Source organism: Oryza sativa, chromosome 2 (genome assembly GCF_034140825.1).
Source record: "Oryza sativa Japonica Group chromosome 2, ASM3414082v1".
Classification (NCBI taxonomy): Eukaryota; Viridiplantae; Streptophyta; class Magnoliopsida; order Poales; family Poaceae; genus Oryza; species Oryza sativa.
Window position 1 is genome coordinate 2,338,415 of NC_089036.1, and position 18,380 is coordinate 2,356,794.

At 40.2% G+C, this 18,380-nt stretch overlaps 1 protein-coding gene across 2 annotated transcripts; it reads left to right on the top strand.

Annotated features, from left to right (window-relative positions):
• Positions 1–863: 863 nt before the first annotated feature.
• Positions 864–14,702, top strand: LOC9266752 (nuclear pore complex protein NUP160). Of its 2 annotated transcripts, none has more exons than XM_015771439.2 (27): positions 864–1,183; positions 2,023–2,155; positions 2,241–2,505; positions 2,590–2,650; positions 3,076–3,233; positions 4,199–4,281; positions 5,562–5,666; positions 5,857–5,954; positions 6,334–6,454; positions 6,896–7,078; positions 7,185–7,377; positions 7,475–8,043; positions 8,448–8,610; positions 9,353–9,615; positions 9,728–9,915; positions 11,073–11,143; positions 11,219–11,562; positions 12,193–12,261; positions 12,340–12,649; positions 12,732–12,863; positions 12,960–13,065; positions 13,160–13,225; positions 13,384–13,501; positions 13,666–13,773; positions 13,854–14,003; positions 14,090–14,263; positions 14,359–14,702. In XM_015771439.2, the coding sequence occupies exons 1-27, from the start codon at positions 972–974 to the stop codon at positions 14,428–14,430; spliced, it is 4,515 nt and encodes a 1,504-aa protein (XP_015626925.1). In that variant the 5' UTR covers positions 864–971; the 3' UTR covers positions 14,431–14,702. The 2 variants fall into 2 exon arrangements, with proteins under 2 accessions (XP_015626925.1, XP_015626926.1); XM_015771440.2 differs by having other exon boundaries at positions 6,902–7,078.
• The last annotated feature ends 3,678 nt before the right edge of the window (positions 14,703–18,380 follow it).

Below are 18,380 nucleotides of genomic sequence, written 5' to 3' on the forward strand. Positions count from 1 at the left end.
TTCGTGTTCCAGCCTCCCTGATGTAGTCTGCTTTTCTGCTTTTTTCTCTTTCTCCACTTCTGTCTACCATCTATCTCCCTCCCCCATTTTCGCTTTCTTCTCGCTTGCTGAAGGCGGCTCTTTTACGTCTGTACTAATACGCTGCTAATCGATTTGTAGACCCTTTCTCCCTCTCTAATATATTGGGCAATACTCTTGCCGCTTTCACCTTAAAAAAAAGCCCAAATGAGCCGTGAAGCATCCAACTAAATATAGGTTATATTTTTTGTTATCAATGAGCTATGAAAGAGTGATAAATACAGAAGCCGTAAGAAATCATAACATTGCAATAAAAGGAAAATGAGGTTTGGTCATAAACAACATACAGTTTTGTAACTACGACGCTGCTCCAACTTCAACATATGCTAATTGCCTCGCCTATATATGCTACTCCCTCCGTTTCACAATATAAGTCGTTCTAGCATCAATATGAATGTGGGAAAACATCAATATGAATATGGAAAATGCTAGAATGACTTACATTGTAAAACGGAGGAAGTACCATAGCTTCTGCTTGATATTAAGAGCTAAATTGCATATGCCAAAATAAACTATTACTTTATTTCCCGAGAACGCCGTCGCCGGGGATGGCCAGCCGCTTCCATTTGCTCTTAAGATCCAATGTTTTGACGCGCCGGTGCCTGTTAAGGGAGGCATTATAGACATTATATTTTTCTTGGTGGCTGACTGGGCTGAAAATGAGAGGCTATCTTTAATGGGCCGGGTCCACTTCGTTCACAAAGGCGCTGGGCCTAAAACGCGTGCAGCCCAAGAAAACGGCCCACTACCCTCACCATCTCCCCCCAACCCTCGACCGATGTGGTGAAGTCCCAAATTTCTCCGAACATTCCCCACCTCACCGCCCAAAACCCGCGCCCATTCCAAAACCCTCCGCCGCCGCCGCCGCCGCCGCGGCCGCCGGCGAGGCCTCCATGGCCACCACCACCCCCGCCGCCCGCAAAATAGCCGGCACCGAGGTCCCCATCCCGGGCTCGGACAGGGTGCGGTGGATCGAGCTCACCGTCCCCTCCACCCCGTCCCCCTCACCGGAGGGCGATTCCGATCCCTTCGTCCTAGTGCCCCCGCGCGCCGCCTCGGGGTTCCACGTCGTCTCCTCCGGCGACTCGCAGTGCTATCTCGCCTGGTACGCCGGTGTCGCCTCCCCCTCACTGACTCGAGCTCCGTTGGCGTTGGGTTTTCTCAGGAATTAATGCTGTGTTAGAGCTAGTGGTAGGGCTGAGATAGCTGGAGTACTATGGAGTTTTGTGCAGTGGAGTTGATTTTGGTCTTATTCATCTGGTACTTTGTGGGAATACACTGCACACTCTGTATTGCGGTGGTTAACTGGTTGCTGTGATGCTCCGAGGAACACTAAGTCTGTGATAGCTTCAGCTAAGCAGTCAGTTAGTTGATTTGTGCAAATTCAATCCTGTATTATCCTGCATTGTACCGTCGCACTGTAGTTGAGGGTAAGCTCTAGTGCATTTCATCGAAAATATACATGACACCACAGGGCAGTGAGCCAGTGACATACTGGCATGGTGACAAATTATAACTGGTACAACCATGATATTCAGGAATGTTATCATCTGACAGAAACTTATGTGCTGTTATCATCTGACAGAAAGTTATGTGCTAATAGTTCAGTAGAGTTCCTTAACGATTCAATTTTTAGGGACATTTTGACAAAAGAAAGTCCTATACTGTCATGGTTGATGAGACCTAGACACTAAATTTCTAGGGACATCTGTTAAACTCCTTGCAAGTACATGAGTTCATACATTTCCTACACTGTTGTCTTCCACCGATGAAGAATGTTGAACAAAATACCTTGTCAGATGACCTTCTATTAGCTAGCTAATAAGCACCATTTAGATGTATTTGCTTTAAAGCTAGGAATATGCTATGCTAAATTGCTAATATGACACATTTACTGCTGGATGTATTTTTCTTTCTAAAGAAAGAAGATGGTTTCTGTTGCAGGAGGTTCCATGAGGAACAACAAAATGTTCTAGAGGTTATTGATCTCTGTGCTTTCAAGGAGTTTCCAAGCTCTGGACTGCGGTTGGTATTCCAGGAGGAGCTATGCCCGTTTTCCTTCTTATGTGCACGTGAGGTTGGCTCATTAATGATTCTTATGTGAATAAAGTATCATAGCATGTTAACTAATTTTCTGGAACATCATTTATGTGGTAATGCAGGGCGGCAGACGTGGCACACCTGTATATCTGCTATATGTGCTTACTGTTTCTGGAGTTGCTCTCTTATGCCACTTGCGAAGCCCATTTTCCTATATCTCTGGTTCAATATTTCCTCAAGACGATATAGTTGAATTTAATCTCCAAACCCAAGTACAGAGTGCTAAGGTTACAGCTGTAACAGCGATGTCAGGATGCCTAGTGATTGGGCGACAAGATGGGTCAATCTGCTGTTACAGTCTGGGCAAGTTAGCTCTGAATTCACCAGGCAAGCCCATAAATGAGTTATAGATGGCTGTACCTTCAAATTTCTTCCAATGTTTTCTGAATGTTGCACTGTTTTCTGCTGTAGGTTTCTTGAATGAGCTCCGAGATGATGCTGGGATCGGACGTTTATGGTCTCTTGTGTCAAGGTACTTATTTTTTCCTAACAGTTCACCTGAGAACATTTGTATAGCATAGCTCCACCAGAAACTACATAGCCTAGGAGCATTCAATGCAATTTTCATACATTGTAGATTCTCTTTACATGTTAATTTAGGAAAAATTAATTACATGCCCCTGCAGAGTTTGCTACCCTAGGATTTGCCCTCCCCATGTTGCTAACATGTGGTCTGAGGACCACTTGTCAGTGATACATGGAGGGAGAAATCCTAGAGTGCTAGCCTATGCAGGGGGCATATAATTGATTCCCAGACTGTTGCAAGTCTGGGCTCAGCATATTTTGTTGTGTATGGAAGCCCAGTATTGTCTAAAACTTGTCTAGTTTTTGTACATATGACAATACATGTTGCTTACCATTTATGTAATATACTCCTCCATTGTTTTTTTTTTGCAGAACAAAGGCTGTGGGCCCTGTACAAGATATAGTAACAGCTACTGTAAATGAAAGGGAACTGCTGTTTGTTCTCCATCTGGATGGAAGTTTGCGCATATGGGATATTTTTAATCACACTAAACTTCTCAGTTACAATGTTCGCTCGAATGATATCGAAGGTAATTCGTGGTGGCTTTATGCGCTTCAGGAAAGGTCTTATACTGAATTGCTATTTGCTTATTTATGTTAATGTTCCTTGTAATAAGTGTTGCGTTGACATTGTCAGCACATGTTATGTCATTGTTTATCATGTTAAGCAACAACTTACAATCAAACAGTTACTAGCACACTCTGCTGAAGGCTCATATGATCTGCAAGCAGCTTGCTTGGTATGTTCATAGAATAGGAACAAGGAATGGATGCATCATGCAGTTGCACTAAATTATATCCCAGATTCCTAATAATTGGTCGAGTGTGGTAATCGTTGGTGATGGTAGCCTGGTATAACCAGCTAATCGAGTCTATTTCGGTGATTTCCATGAAATTTCTTGCAGAACAAAATAAGTATGGCAAGTGAAAAAAACTAGAAGATTCCAAAATAACAGAACAAAATACTCCCTCCATTCCAAAATATAACCAACTTCTAGTGTTCAAAATTTGTCCCAGAATGTAACAACTTCTCTACCTACTCTCTTATCTAGACCAATCACAATCATATCTCATTTAATTTCTCACCTACTTCTTCATCTCAAGTTCTCAACAGATCACAACCATCCCTCATTTAATTTCACCTCTCTCCTTAATCCCCATGAAGAACTCCAGAAGTGCCTGTATTTTGGTACTGAGGGAATAGCTAACATGTGGGGTCTATTTGTCAGCAATAGTTCCTTTTAAAGGTTTGATGAATCATTCTGAAAATTGTTAGACTGTAACAGCATTTGATGTACGAACACTTTGTTAGTGCATCACTGAATAACAACTGCTTCTGCAACTATCCCTTTCTTTTGGCTACCCTGGAATAAACTGGATATGTTTTACATACTTAAAAGAAAGGATGTATTTAAGTTGTTGCTTGCACTAATTGCTGTATCTTTTCTTGTTCTTGAATAGTGCATTTTCCATTAAAGTATTTTTCTATCTTTAGGTCAACCATCTAGGATATGGGTTGGTGATGCTGATGATGATCAAGAGTTGATTTTTTTGGCTGTTCTGCGTCAAGGCACTGTGGTATGTCAAGAAAAATGTCTCACCACTAAATTTACTTGGTCATCTGGAATGCACTGATTTTTCATGCTATGCCTTTTCACTTGTCAGTTGACTGACTTATAAAACACGATAACAGAACCTATAAAATTATGTCTGTTAAAAATGGATACATGCTTTTTGTGGGATAACATGGGGGTGAACCATTTCACTTGTCAGCTGACTGACTTATAAAACACAATGACAGAGCCTATAAAACTATGTCTGTTAAAAATGGATACATGCTTTTTGTGGAGTAACATGGGGGCGAAGTTGGTACATATTATATGCCTAATATGGGTCATCTAGAGTCCAAAATAAGGAAAACATTGCTTCATGAGTGATGTGTTACACCTTGTGTGGCAAAACATTGGATCTTAAGAGCAAAGGGAAGTTTGATTTATTAATGTCACTGGTAGAGCAAGTGGAGTTGGACAAATAGGCGATGGTGATTGTGGCCTGAATTTTGCAGTTTGTCCTGGCTCATGGGTGATTTTTGGAACGGAAACAAGAAAATGGGGTGGATGGAATACAGAGTTGTAGAGTTAACGATCTGCTAACAGATTATTATTTGTGAACTCAGACATTGTATCAATGATGAAACATGGTTTTTCTGTTGATAAGACAGGGATTTCCTGGTCACTGATTATGTCATCACAATATGCTAGGTGCTAATAATAATTTATTGTTGTCTTTGCAATAAGGTTTATTTCCTGTTTCCTTATTAAAATTTTCCTTTTGGTAATCCCACCAATCCATCCCAACAGTTTCCATTTGTAGATAGTAGATAGCCCGTTCATCTTAGTCTTCTGTTTCTAGATGCAGCCTCATATAGGAAACTGGGGCATTGACCTTAGGCTTAAACCTTAGATATCAGATTTTTTCCGATGTTCATGCTCATGTTAACCATTGTGTTAATTCTTTTTACCTATTGTTGATTACTCCCTCCGTCCCAAAATAGATGCCGCTGTTGGATTCAAAATTTGTCCCAAAAAGCTTGTCATTTTGGAGTACCTTTTGTCACATCAATCACCTCCAATTCAAAATTTTCTCCATCATACCCCCAACTACCTACCATACATTACTTAATAGAGGGCACCTATATTAATTTTTCCTAAACCATAATCTTTGCCAAATAACCTAGAACGACAACTATATTGGGACGGAGGTAGTATTTGTTACATGACATGGTATGATTGAAGCTGTTATTCTTTCAGCATTGTTTTTCTAAGTAGCTGATTAATTTACCTTTTTACACTGTGCAGACTGGAGCTTGTGATTGCGTTTCTGTATATGGTTTTAGTTTTGGTGCTGGTGAAAGGTTCTTGTTTTCTCCTGAACCTTCATTTTTTTCTATACCTTTGGTGGAGGTAAACAAAGTCATTACCGTATTGCATTATGATCCCTTATATTTATATATATATGGCCTTTTTGGGTTTCTGTTCTCAGAAGAGACAATTTTGAGTGCCTGTAGCAACTTGGTCCAGTGACTATGCTACCCGCTCGTAGAGGAGCAAATATATTCAACCTACTGATGTAGAGTATTTTGTTTTTTCTCAGGGAAAGCTTATCGACTTGAAAATAAGCATGGACAAGCTTTGGATACTTAAGGAAGTTGGATCAATGCTATATGAAATAGTGCAGTATGATTGTGATACGTAAGTATGCTGCACTGCACTGTTCCCTTATGAATTGTGAAATGCCGCTGACCAAATAGTTTTCTGCTCTGACTTTATGACTTTTTCATCAGTGAACCAGCACACAGTTTGTAAAACTCAAGCCTGTATTTTTTTTTGCACTTATAAAGATTCCCATTAAGTCGTAGAAACTAAAAGTTAGGTTTATAATTCTATATTGCCAAAACCTTGATTTCTTTTATAGGTCAAACCTGCTTTTGTTTCTTAGCCAATTTTAAGTGCCCACCCTTCTCTCTCTCTCTCTCTCTCTCAATATGTATAAATCCTAAACCCAGAAGCTAAACTGTATTAGGTCACTTTATGAGTGTTCAAATATTTACCTAAATGTAAATAACTGCAGTGAGATAATGCATTCATATGTGCTACAAGAAGTTTCTGTCAGTGACCAGTTGTTTCAAAGCTCTGAGAATACATTGGATGATTTGGTCTGGACAGCTGATTCAATATTCTCATCCAAGAAGGTAACTGTAATTTCCTTGAGGTTCCATTGTTCTAAATTGACATGTCATGTACACCTTGATGTTATTATTCATAGTTCTAGAATGATATGTCAAATATTGTTATGTACAGATAAGGTCACCTATTGATCTATATGACTTCTGGTTCAACTTGAATTATAAGGTTATTGCTTCACATTGCTGTTAGGTTTCTTGTCCTCTGAATGGATTAAACTCCTGACGTGTGTTTGATTCTTAAAAATGATTACTATTTAGACTACAATATTCGTAAACCCTATAATTGTCATTGATACGACTTTTTAGAGTTAGTTTATCATTTTTGCTCAATTGCTGCGGGATATATCCTTTAGCTATATAGATCTCATATAATTATTTTAGTTCTTTGTTGGCTGTGTGAAGCTTCTCAATGTTCTTCAGCTATGTAGACTTCTTTTGTATCTGTAGGAGCAGACATTCGGTTTTATTTCATCTATGTTTTTGCGGAGGCTACTTCAACCAGGAGTGAATCACAGTTCTGCTCTACGTGAAACCTTGTTGGAGCACAAGAGATTTCTATCCGATTCTTATTTCCAATCACTTACAACTAGTGGACTACGGAAAGAAATATTATCCACCATAGAACAAGAGGTGGTTTCCCTTTTCTTTTTACTCATTTCTTTGTTTCTATCAGGCTTCATGATTTCTAGTTCTAGCATGTGGCTTGACTGAATTTTCATATATCTCATTCTTTTAGGGAAGTTCACAGACTGCAAGTTCGACTGCTTATCATTGGAAAAAGTTTTCTGCACGGTATCTCCACAATTGGTGCTGGAACAATAGGCCATATGGGTTACTTCTTGATACTAACAGAGAAGTTTTTGGTTTAATAAGAAAGGGTTCATTTTCTCTCTTCCGTTGTTTGGAGGGCATGGAGCAGTTTATTTATGGTTTGTTACCTTTTTCTAGTATTTAATAATTATATTAAAATTATTTTCAACTATCATTATGAGCTATTCGGTAACGCCTATGAGCATTATACATCAGGTTCCTCTGATGACCTGCGCAATCTTGATATCCTTGGGGTGAACCCATCGGATAATATATCTCAGTCTGAAATCCTCATTGAAGTTCTAAGGTGCATGGATCATATAAGCCATCTGCTGGGGAGATCTGCTGCTGCAATATATCATGAATCCCTCATCAGTTCTGTTATATCACCTGATGAAATTGTTTCTCAGATCTTAAAGATTCTGGGCACTGGTTTCAGTCCTCAGTCTCCCTCAGCCCTCATTACATTATTTGGAACAGATGCTTATGCAGAAAGAAGGCAGACCGCTCACAAGAGTCAGAGGAAGTTTTCTGTTGAAATGTTACTATCTTTTCGTAAATTGCAATCAAAGTCGACATCCTGGTCAGCAGTATTTGATGTGATTGAGAACTTCATGAAGTATTTGAACACAAACGTGACCATCCAAGAGTATGAGCTGAAGAGAGTTTGCAATGTGAATACTGCGTTATTGGTTCAAGCTACTTCACAGGTAGCAAGAACAATGTTCGAGTCCACTTTTGATCTATATCTGTTCCTCAATTATCTGGTCTCCATTGGTGGGCAGGTATGCCATATTTTTGTATTTTGATATTTCTGTCTGATGTGCATGTGTTTACTTAACTCGGCCACTGTGCTACCTCTGATACGTACTGCTATATAGTTCAATATTATATTTCTTTTAGGGAAGTTCACAGACTGCTAGTTCGACTGCCATGCTATTACTCAAACTTGCTCCGGTTGGTCAGAACTGGCTAGGACATCTGCAAATACTGATTAAGATGTTAAAGTGTTCTTGACTTGCATCAATTGGAAGATAGTAGACATATAACCATAAGATCCTTGTCAGACCTTTGTGTTGTTTGTGGTGTTAAACTGTAATTCAATGCTTCTTCATAGATACACACTATTCTTGACTGGTAAACGTCTTTCTTTTATCTGTTTCATTAATAAGAACAATGTCCAAATCAGGTCTCCTTGTCACAAAATGATATTGCCAGAATAAAACTGAAGTTGTTCCCAGTGATTCAAGATATACTGGGACAGTGGATTGTCCTCCACTTTGTAGGAATTTCACCTACTACACCACCAACTATTGAGGATTTCAGCTATCAGCTTTCTTCTCTCCAGCTAGGTCAGAACTTACAGTACATTTTGTTGCTCTCTTACTTTTACTTTTGTTCTTTGATATGTATTCTCTTGAATGGGGACCCTTCCTCTACAGTATGTTTCCCGCTGTATTATGACAAGGCAACGAGTCCATACAGATAAAAACTGATATGCCAATGTTGGGAATAATTAACTATTTGCCACTCTTACGAGTGGTTCTAAAGGATTTGCCACTGGACCCACATGTTGGTATGCTGTATTCAATAATGGCTTAAATGGAAAGTGGGTGCACATGATACTTGTCTCATTAGAGACTAAAATCACTAGATCAATTCATCTTCAATTGCTTAATTGCTAATGTATCATGTTACCCATTTCATGGGAATGGCTTGACTTGACCCCTAAGAAACAATCTGTATCTCTAAGTTAGTTTGTTTCTAATATATGGAATGTATCTACATGGAGGAACTCAACTAAACAATGAAACTAATTATTATTTTTATCTCTTATTGCCAAGTAATAGCATGGCAGGAGGCCCATGGGAACAGTGCACTGCGGCCACAGGGTACTGTTCACACGAAAATTTTCTGCACTTGCCATGGGTCTGGGTGCACCACAAATGATTCTAAAATCTAAATGCAATGCACACCTAGCCTCTTATGATATATGGGATCTTATATTCACACTTGGCTTAATATTTATAATGCCACTTTCTTGTGCTTTTCTTGATAAAGAAAGAACACGTCCTCATTACTTCATTCTCACAGGAAAAGCTGATGACCTGTCTTTGCACAGAAAGTTTGGCTGCTCTTATTTTACATTGGCTTGTTTACTTGATTTTCCAAAATCTGCTGACGGGGATGTTCTCTCACCCTGGTTTCCTAATCCAACTGAGTTGGTCAACTTGGTAAGGAGGTTTAGTGGCTCAATTATGAGTGAAAATATTGCTGGAAATGCTGACTGTTTCTTGAGTTCCACAATTAATCTGGCAGCAGTTCTTGTTCGCCATGGTCAATATGAAGCTGCTCAGGTATCTTTCTTGTTGGTGCCCCTTAAATTCATTAAACGTTTATTGTTTGATGTGGTTCTACCATTCTATTTACAATAAATATGACAACCATTATCCTTATTTCTTCTGAAAGAGTCTTCTGGGCATTCTCGACACACACATGAACTATGTGAAAGCATCTCAAGCTGACCAGGATACAGATCTTGCACGCTCATCATGCCTTCATCTCAATGGATTTTGCCTTCTGGTGCTTGCACGTGATGAAGCAAACATTGTCCTGAAAGAATCCAAGGTTCATGAAGCTATCCGATGCTTCTTCAGGTACCACCTTCCACACTATGCGGAGTTGTGCACTGTGATTTACTGCTTACCAGAGGATATTGAGTCTCATGAAGTGGTCTTAGTGTTATAGATTATGTAACATTGATATGTTACAGCAATCTGAATTACTTGTGATGTTTCTAGCTGTATTATTGTATAATGTGCAATTCAGCACTTAGTGAGCCATTTCTCAGTTTTCTGTTAACTAATTATTGAAAATATTTGTTATTCGATAATGCTCACTGCCTTACTGGTTCTCATAGAAAAGCCTAAGTGACCAGGCATTGAGCTGATCTCCAGTTTATTTTGCTGCTTGAATTCAGAAAAAAAAATGTTTGATTTATCTTGCATCAAAGTCAGAAAATGTATATCTGCATCCTTAATCGCAAATTATAAAAAATGGCTGCTTCACACTTCTACTTTATGTGTTATCCAAGGTTGAACAGTGGACATATGATTATTTGCAGTTATGGAAGTTTCTGAAAATCCTATTTCCCTAATTAATATTCAGTGCGTAAAGGAAAGGTCAGTTTCATTTGGCTGCATAAGTTATCAGTATACAAATGCAATATGTTAGTAGTAAATTCGGCATCACAGAACTAGTTTTACCAGTAAATCCAATACATGGTTTGCAACATATGTACTGATGTGAGAAAGAAATGAATGCGGAATTAGGCTGCATATCTGGTCCTTTAGCAAACAATCAACTACTTGTGCTATCAGCTTATCAGCACAGCAGTATCTTTCCACATAAAATTTCAATGATTTCACCTGATATGTGATATTGGGGTTCACTGTTCTCCAAGCATTTCAATGGGATGAGTTCACATTCTCTGCATTATAAATTATTCCGAACTTAGGCAACAGCAAAGTTTTAAGCATCACATCAAAGCATATCCGATGGTCAGGAACTCAGGACCACCTTAGATTAATAAAAAACATAATCTTTTCTTTTGGTTGTGTGGGGTGTGGTGGGAGTACAAAGTTCAAATAGAAAATTATGGGGAAAAGGCTAAAAGCCTTGACAATCCACTAAAACAAAATGCTTGGATTTGTGTACTTGCCTAAATTTATTCTCTTTTATCAATCTCTTTTTCTATATTGGTGATTGGCTGGCTCATTAATGGTGTTAATATGCTAATTACTTTGTAAAACAGAGCTGCATCTGGGCAAGAAGCTCCAAAGGCTCTTCAGAAGTTCTCTGTGGAAACAGGGTTTCAAATCTCCGGTGACATCATTTTCCTAGTTCTGCTTGTATTATAATTCACCTCTACCATTTCCTAATTCTTTTTTATTTTTCCAGGGGAATGCAGATCTTTTACAGCATGGAGGCTTCGTTACTATGAGTGGGCAATGCAAATTTTTGAGCAGCACTCCATGAGTGAAGGGGCATGCGAGTTTGCTCTTGGTGCTCTTGAACAAATAGATAGCATCGTCGATTTAGATAATGGAAGTGAAGCTGAGGATATCCCTGAAACTACAACTATGATTAAAGGGCGACTATGGGCTAATGTATTCAAGTACAAATTGGATTTGAAAAATTTTCAAGAGGCGTATTGCGCAATAATCTCAAATCCAGATAATGATAGCAAGTATGTCTGTTTAAGACGTTTCATCATAGTTCTTTGTGAGCTTGGCGAGACAAAGGTTTGCTCTGTTTATTTACTGTCTTCACTAAATGCATTGAATAATTTACTAATTTACCAGTTGTTTTACCAGATGTCCATAGACACTCTTAGGCTGTGTTCTTAACTCAAAGTTCCCAACCTCCACTCCCTCGTTTCCCGCGCACACGCTTCCCAAACTACTAATGGTGTGTTTTTTGTAAAGTTTTCTATATGAAAGTTGCGTAAAAAATCATAGTAATCCATTTTTCAAGGTTTTTTTTCTAACTAATACTTAATTAATCATGTGCTAATAAGCAACCTTGTTTTCCATGCACGGGGGGAGAGATTCCCAACCTCTCCTCCCGAACACAGCCTTAGTGGTCATGACACCTGTTTACCTAATTAATCTGTGGGTCGTTGCTTGGTAATTGTCATGTTCAAGTTCAACCACAATTGATTCCGTTTGCCTAATGTTTTTACGCTCTTCACAAAAATAGCATACTATGTGTGATGTTGGTCGGCAGGCTTTGCACTAATCATTGCCAGTTAAAAATCATATAAGTATGCTATTTTGTGTATTTTGAGTTACTCAGTTCACTTCTTTTACTGTGTGCGAACCATGTTCACTGGATGATTAGAGTTTAAAGGACCTTGCTATCTGTTGAATTAGGTAATTTGCAATGGCGAGATACCATTCACTGGCTTGGTGGAAAAAGTGGAGCAAGAGCTCTTCTGGAAGGTTCTCTCTCTCCCCATCTTTTGAATTACAAAAACTTTTATTTGTGCAACCTGTAATGCAATATATTTTATTTAACAGGCTGAGCGCTCGGATCTTTTGTCTAGACCAAATCTTTACAAGGTCCTTTATTCATTTGAGGCTTATAGGAACAATTGGAGGAAGGCTGCTGCACATATGTATAGGTATTTCGTTAGATTGAGTAGAGAGGGTAATGCTGGTGGAACCCGGCAACTTTCTCATACATTGCAAGAGAGGCTGCATGCTTTGTCTGCTGCTATCAATGCATTGCAGCTTGTTGATCCCTCATTCGCTTGGCTTGATTCTGTTTGTGAAGCGGATGATCAAATCTCACCAAGTAAAAAGCCCTGTAATCTTTTGATGAAGAACTGTATGTTCTGTTACTCAAGCACTGTTTAGCTGGACCTTTGTACATCTCATTTCGTTATTGACTACTTGTTTGCTGTTTACAGCTGCTTTTGGCACAGATTCAGAGCTGTCTAGGTTGAAGTTTTGTGTTGACATTGAAATTCTCGAAAAGGAATATACACTAACAGAAGCACTCTATATGCTCAGCACTGTAAATTCTAGATTCAACTTTTCAGGTATATGTCCCCAAAGTATCGTGCAAATAATTTAATATTACTTGAGACTTGAATATATATCCAAGCTTTGGCAATCAATATCTCGTGGGACTGCAGATAACCAATCTATTGAAGCACTGACGGATATTCTTATAAATGAGAATATGTACGACATGGTGTTCACCATTGTGCTGAAATTTCGGAAGGAGTCAGGAATGAAAAGGTGACCAGTTTCCCTGTATTGATAGATTCTTGCTTCTTCGTGTCGGCGCTTCTTTGCATTATCTAACTTTTAATGTTTCATTTTCTCATGGTAGGGAGTTGGAACGTGTATTTGCAGCAATTGCGCAGCAATGCTGCCCTAATAGAGTGGGCAACTCAGGGTGTGTTAAACTGTGTTTTTTTGGTCCATTCTGGTTCTCTGGAATTGATTTTAGTCTAATTGGCATCCACTATTCTATTGTAGCAACTATTATATATTAATAATAATGGTGCCCTGCCAAAAAAAATAACAATGTTGTATTTTATGACCTTCTTACAGGAAGAATTTACTGCTGCCATCTTCCGATGATGATGCCTGTGATGGCAATGGTAACAGTATTGCCATGGCTCATCAATCCCAGGGGAGTTGCCATTGGGAGACTCTTGAAATATATTTGGTCTGTGCTCTTTGCTTTTTCCTATATTTAATGTTTCTCTGAAATGAGCTTCTTTTTTACTTAACTTTGTTAGAGAATCTTAAAGTATTGCATGATACTCCGACTGTTCTGAAGGAGCTTCTCTGTCAATTTCATAAACTACAATTTTTAACTCTGTTCTGCAGGAGAAATACAAAGATTTGCATCCTAGGTTGCCTGTCATTGTTGCGGAAACACTTCTTTACACAGACCCTGAGATTGAGCTACCACTTTGGCTAGTCCAGATGTTTAAGGTGATCTCCTGATGTATATATTCTAATAGTTACACCAACTATTATCTGATTGACCACTGACCTTCCATTTGTACCTTTAGACCACCAAGGCTGGTAACAGGATGATTTCATGGGGTATGTCTGGCACAGAGGCAGACCCTGCTACATTATTTAGATTGTACATAAATTATGGACGGCACACAGAAGCGGCCAATTTGCTGGTCGAGTACTTGGAATCATTCACATCATCGGTAATAGATCAACAAACTCAAATATCCAATTGCAAGATGTTTGCAAGCACATGTTGACAGTTACACCCTTCGAAACCATCCTGCAGAGACCTGTGGACGTTCTCCACCGCAAAAAGATGTCAGCGGCCTGGTTCCCATACACTGCCATCGAGAGGTTGTGGTGTCAGCTAGAAGAGATGCAAAATGCTGGCCACAGCGTGGATCAGTGCGACAGGCTCAAGAAGTTGCTACATGGATCTCTGATTAGTCACCTGCAGCAAGTTAGTACTACATCTAATGGCTTCCCCTTTCAATTCTGGATTTGTTTTCTAGATGTCTCCTGTTGACCACAATCTGTTTGTTTATGGGCTTCCAGGTTGTGGTTGATTCAGATGATGTGCTTTCATCGCTTGGAGGAGGGAAAGGAATGGGGAGCCAAAGCAATTGAGTTTTTTTTTTCTTTTGTTCCTTAGTGAGCGAGCAACTGAGATCTTGTGAGCCGTGGATTAGTGTCAGCTTACTGTTGTACTGTCATGTGTATGTAATAGTTGTATGGCTAATGCCTGTGAGCCATGTTCATCACCTGTTTCTGTAGACAAGGGCAATTTTCCATTTGTAAGTCCTTTTAACACTTATGTGAAAAATGCCTCGCTCCTTTGAAGAGTACCAGGCTACCAGCAGACACATAAAGTTTCCTCGTGCCCTTTTGGGTTTGTTTGATATCGCCGTTCTCGGAGCTCAGCGTCTGGAGTTATGAGGGATTATTTTGTACGGTAAATTATTTGATAGGATGTTTTCTGAAAATTTCCGTCACAGCGTTCTTATCCCTCGTCCAATCCAGACAGCCAAAGGCGGTCGGAGACTCGGTGTCGTCTTCTCCTATCACCCTGGGAATGACTCAATTACACTCAAAAGAATGGTCCTTTTTGCAAATCTGATGTATGAAAAAAATTGTGACCCCCATCGTTCGGGACATATACGTAAATGAAAAATAATTTATGAATAAAACTTTTATATATGATATATGTGTTTTTAGCGATCTAAAAGCAAAGACTGAAACTTTAGTAAAAAAACTCTAAAATGAACTCTAAATATAAAGTTAAAAATTTTCTATTTTGGCTATATGCGAAAAGATTGGGCTGTGTGTCTTATTGCCCAATCTAGACCGTCTATTTACGATCGGACGGTCTTAAAAGATCCAAAGGATCGGCCTTTTTTTCTCCGACCCCCTGGGAGTCAGGAGGGGCCTTTCCGCTAAACCTCCGGCCTTTTGGGCCTTATCGCCTTATCGGGTATGGGCCGCTCAAACGGGTATGGGCAAAAGGTGTGGGCCCGAGAGTGAGACACGCGGAGCTCTCGCTCCGCAATGCAACGGCATCTTTTCTTTCTCCCCTCTCCCCGACTCATCCAACCGCCATCGCACACACTGACACACCTCTCCCTCTCCCTCCTCACCACCACCACCACCCCCCCGCGCCCCGTGTCCTCGCCGTCGCCGTCCTGTCCCATCCCGTGCGTCCTTGTTAACAATGAAATTTGGTAAGCCCAAAGTTATCATCGGCTTAGAGTTAATATTGGCTTCAAAGTTCTAGAATCAGCCGATAAGAGTTAAGTCGCCACGATGTCATATTCTTGGTGGAGTCGGATCAATCAAACAAAGCTTATCTACAAGAGTCCGAGTTCAAAAAAAGATGCGACATGACAGTTTATCTATTAATTAGGCATAGTTTGTAAGTTTCCTTTTATCTTTAGGAAAGTGTGTTTAGTGTCCGATAAGGACTTTATCTTTTCCTTTTTAGTTTCTTTCTTGTCCAACAAGGACTAGTATCTCTATATGGGTATAAATATTTACACCTGGGGTCATTGTAATCTATCAATCTATCGATCAATAAAACTACCCTCGGTGCATCGCCACCCTTTTCCCTAACGTTTTTACTTATCTTCCAGAGGAATTTGGGCACCTGACGTAGGCTGCATCGGCTTTCAATCTCCAGCAAAGGGGTAAGTCCTACGCTCTGTCGGGCCCTGGTGAATCTGTCGGCTACGTTGGTGTTGTTCAAGGCTGCATCGATTCGATCTCTTGGATCGCTCTGGTTTGGTTGATATATTTGCCTACTTGATATCTCAATTCTACCTCTAATTGCATTGTGTTTAGAGACGCATCAGTTTAGTTGGGACTGTCTCGGTTAGGTCTGATCTCCTGTCTTAGCCGATATATCTCTACAATCACAATGTCGTTATAAATAGATTTGTTATATCCATCACATTAGATAGATCTATCGGCTCATCGAGTATTAGATTATCATATACAATCTCGGGCTGCATCGGTTAGATTCGACCTACTAGATTGTTGTTGATAATATAAGTCTTGTTAAGCCGATAGGTTCATGCTAATGTTTTATCGGGATGCTAGCCGATAAGTTATCTGGACGTTGCATCGGCTTGTAAGGATTGCATATACATATAAGTTGGATTTAGCCGATGGCAACAAAGGTTTCACTGTTTAATCTAATCTTATGGATTTTATGACATTGGACCTCCAGCCGATGTATGCTTTAACCTTCGGATCAATATTTGTTCTACTATATCATATTGTTAATCGATTGGTTTTTACTGGGTTATATTGCTATATTATATTATCATCAGCCGATTGTCTTTATATCATTATCTACATTGGACATATAGCCGATTGCTTAAACCCTATCGCTATCGGCTGGTACCGGCATCGGCTATTATCGGCTATCGACTGGAACTACTCCATCGGCTTGTCAGCTGATCGGCTGTTTGATCTATTATTTGTATATCTTGTCACTTGCAGAATCAAACTGATTGGCACGCCCGCATCTCATCAATCTTTGGACCTGCACAGGAGTTAAGCAGATCTCCCAGGCCGGTGTGTTTGATTTTTTCGTCAACAGTCCTCCTCCTCCCTCCGCCGCCGCGCGCGGGCGCGTCGCAGGTGATCTTCCCTTCCGATCCCTTCTCGTGGACGAACTGGTTGGGGAGGATTGCTTGGGAGGACGATGGCGCGCGGCCGATGAGTACGCGCACCACCTCCTCCACCATCAGCGTCCCGTAGACGAACACGCGGTGGGAAGCCGAAGCCGCTGCCGCCATGGGGATGGGGTGAAGGAAGAGCAGCCGACAGGCGGTCAGGCGGCAGGAGGAGGATGAAGACAACTGACGAGCAAGGAGAAGCGAGGACCGACGAGTCTATGACAGGAGGGGACAGAGACCGACGATTCTATGACGGGTGGGGCCAGATTAGCTAGCAATGTAGGTCTCGATGGCGAGATGGCTAACGGGCGACTGCTAGCGTTCGTTTTTTTTCTTTTCATCTTTTTCATCTTTTTAGTAAGTTTATACATCTAAAGTTTACACATCTAAAATTTATCCATCTAAAATTTATAGAGCGAATGTTTATAAGTCAAAATTTTATATACCCGATTTAAATTCAAATTCGGATTCAAATATTTTATATATAAAATATTTTTATACATAAAGTTTATGCGTGCAAAGTGTATGGTACAAAGTATATGTACATGAATGAGAGTATTATATTTTTTTTTCTAATTTTCTTTTACTATTTTTTTAAAATTTATGATGTAATAGAAAAGTAGAAAAGAGATATGAAAAAGGAATATTAGGGGGGAGGGACGGGTGATCGCTAGGAGGAGAGGGAAGCGATCCCTCTCCCTCAACTCCCGGTCTTGCCCAGCCCACCCACTCCCTCCTCCACACGCGTCCTCCCCCTCCCGGCTCCCTTCCCTCTCCCCAGTCCCCACGCGCGCCCCCTCCCTTCGCTTCCTGGTGCGCGTCCCCCCTCCCGGCTCCCTCCCGTTCCCGGCGACCCCACGGCCCCACCCACGCCCGGCGGGCCTCCTTCCTCTCAATCTCTCTCTCTCTCCCTCCCTCCTTTTTTTTTCTTCTCCCTCCTCTTATTTTTTCCTCCTATTCTCCACGGCCCCACCCACTCCCGGTAGGCCTCCTTCCTCTCGATCTCTCTCCTGATCTCTCCTTCCTTTTTTTTTTCTTCTCCCTCCTCTTATTTTTTTTCTCATATTCTTTTCTTTTTTTTAGAAAAAATAAAAAAAAATTGTTGAATTCAAGACTAGAACCCATGATCCCCCATGGCCCCACCCACTCCCGGCGGGCCTCCTTCCTCTCGATCTCTCTCCCGATCTCTCCGTCCCTTCTTTTTTTTCTTCTCCCTCCTCTTATTTTTTCCTTCTATTCTTTTCTTTTTTTTAGAAAAACTAAAAATAAATTGGTGAATTCAAGACTATAACTCTCTCCCGATCTCTCCGTCCCTTCTTTTTTTTCTTCTCCCTCCTTCTCTTATTTTTTCCTTCTATTCTTTTCTTTTTTTTAGAAAAACTAAAAATAAATTGGTGAATT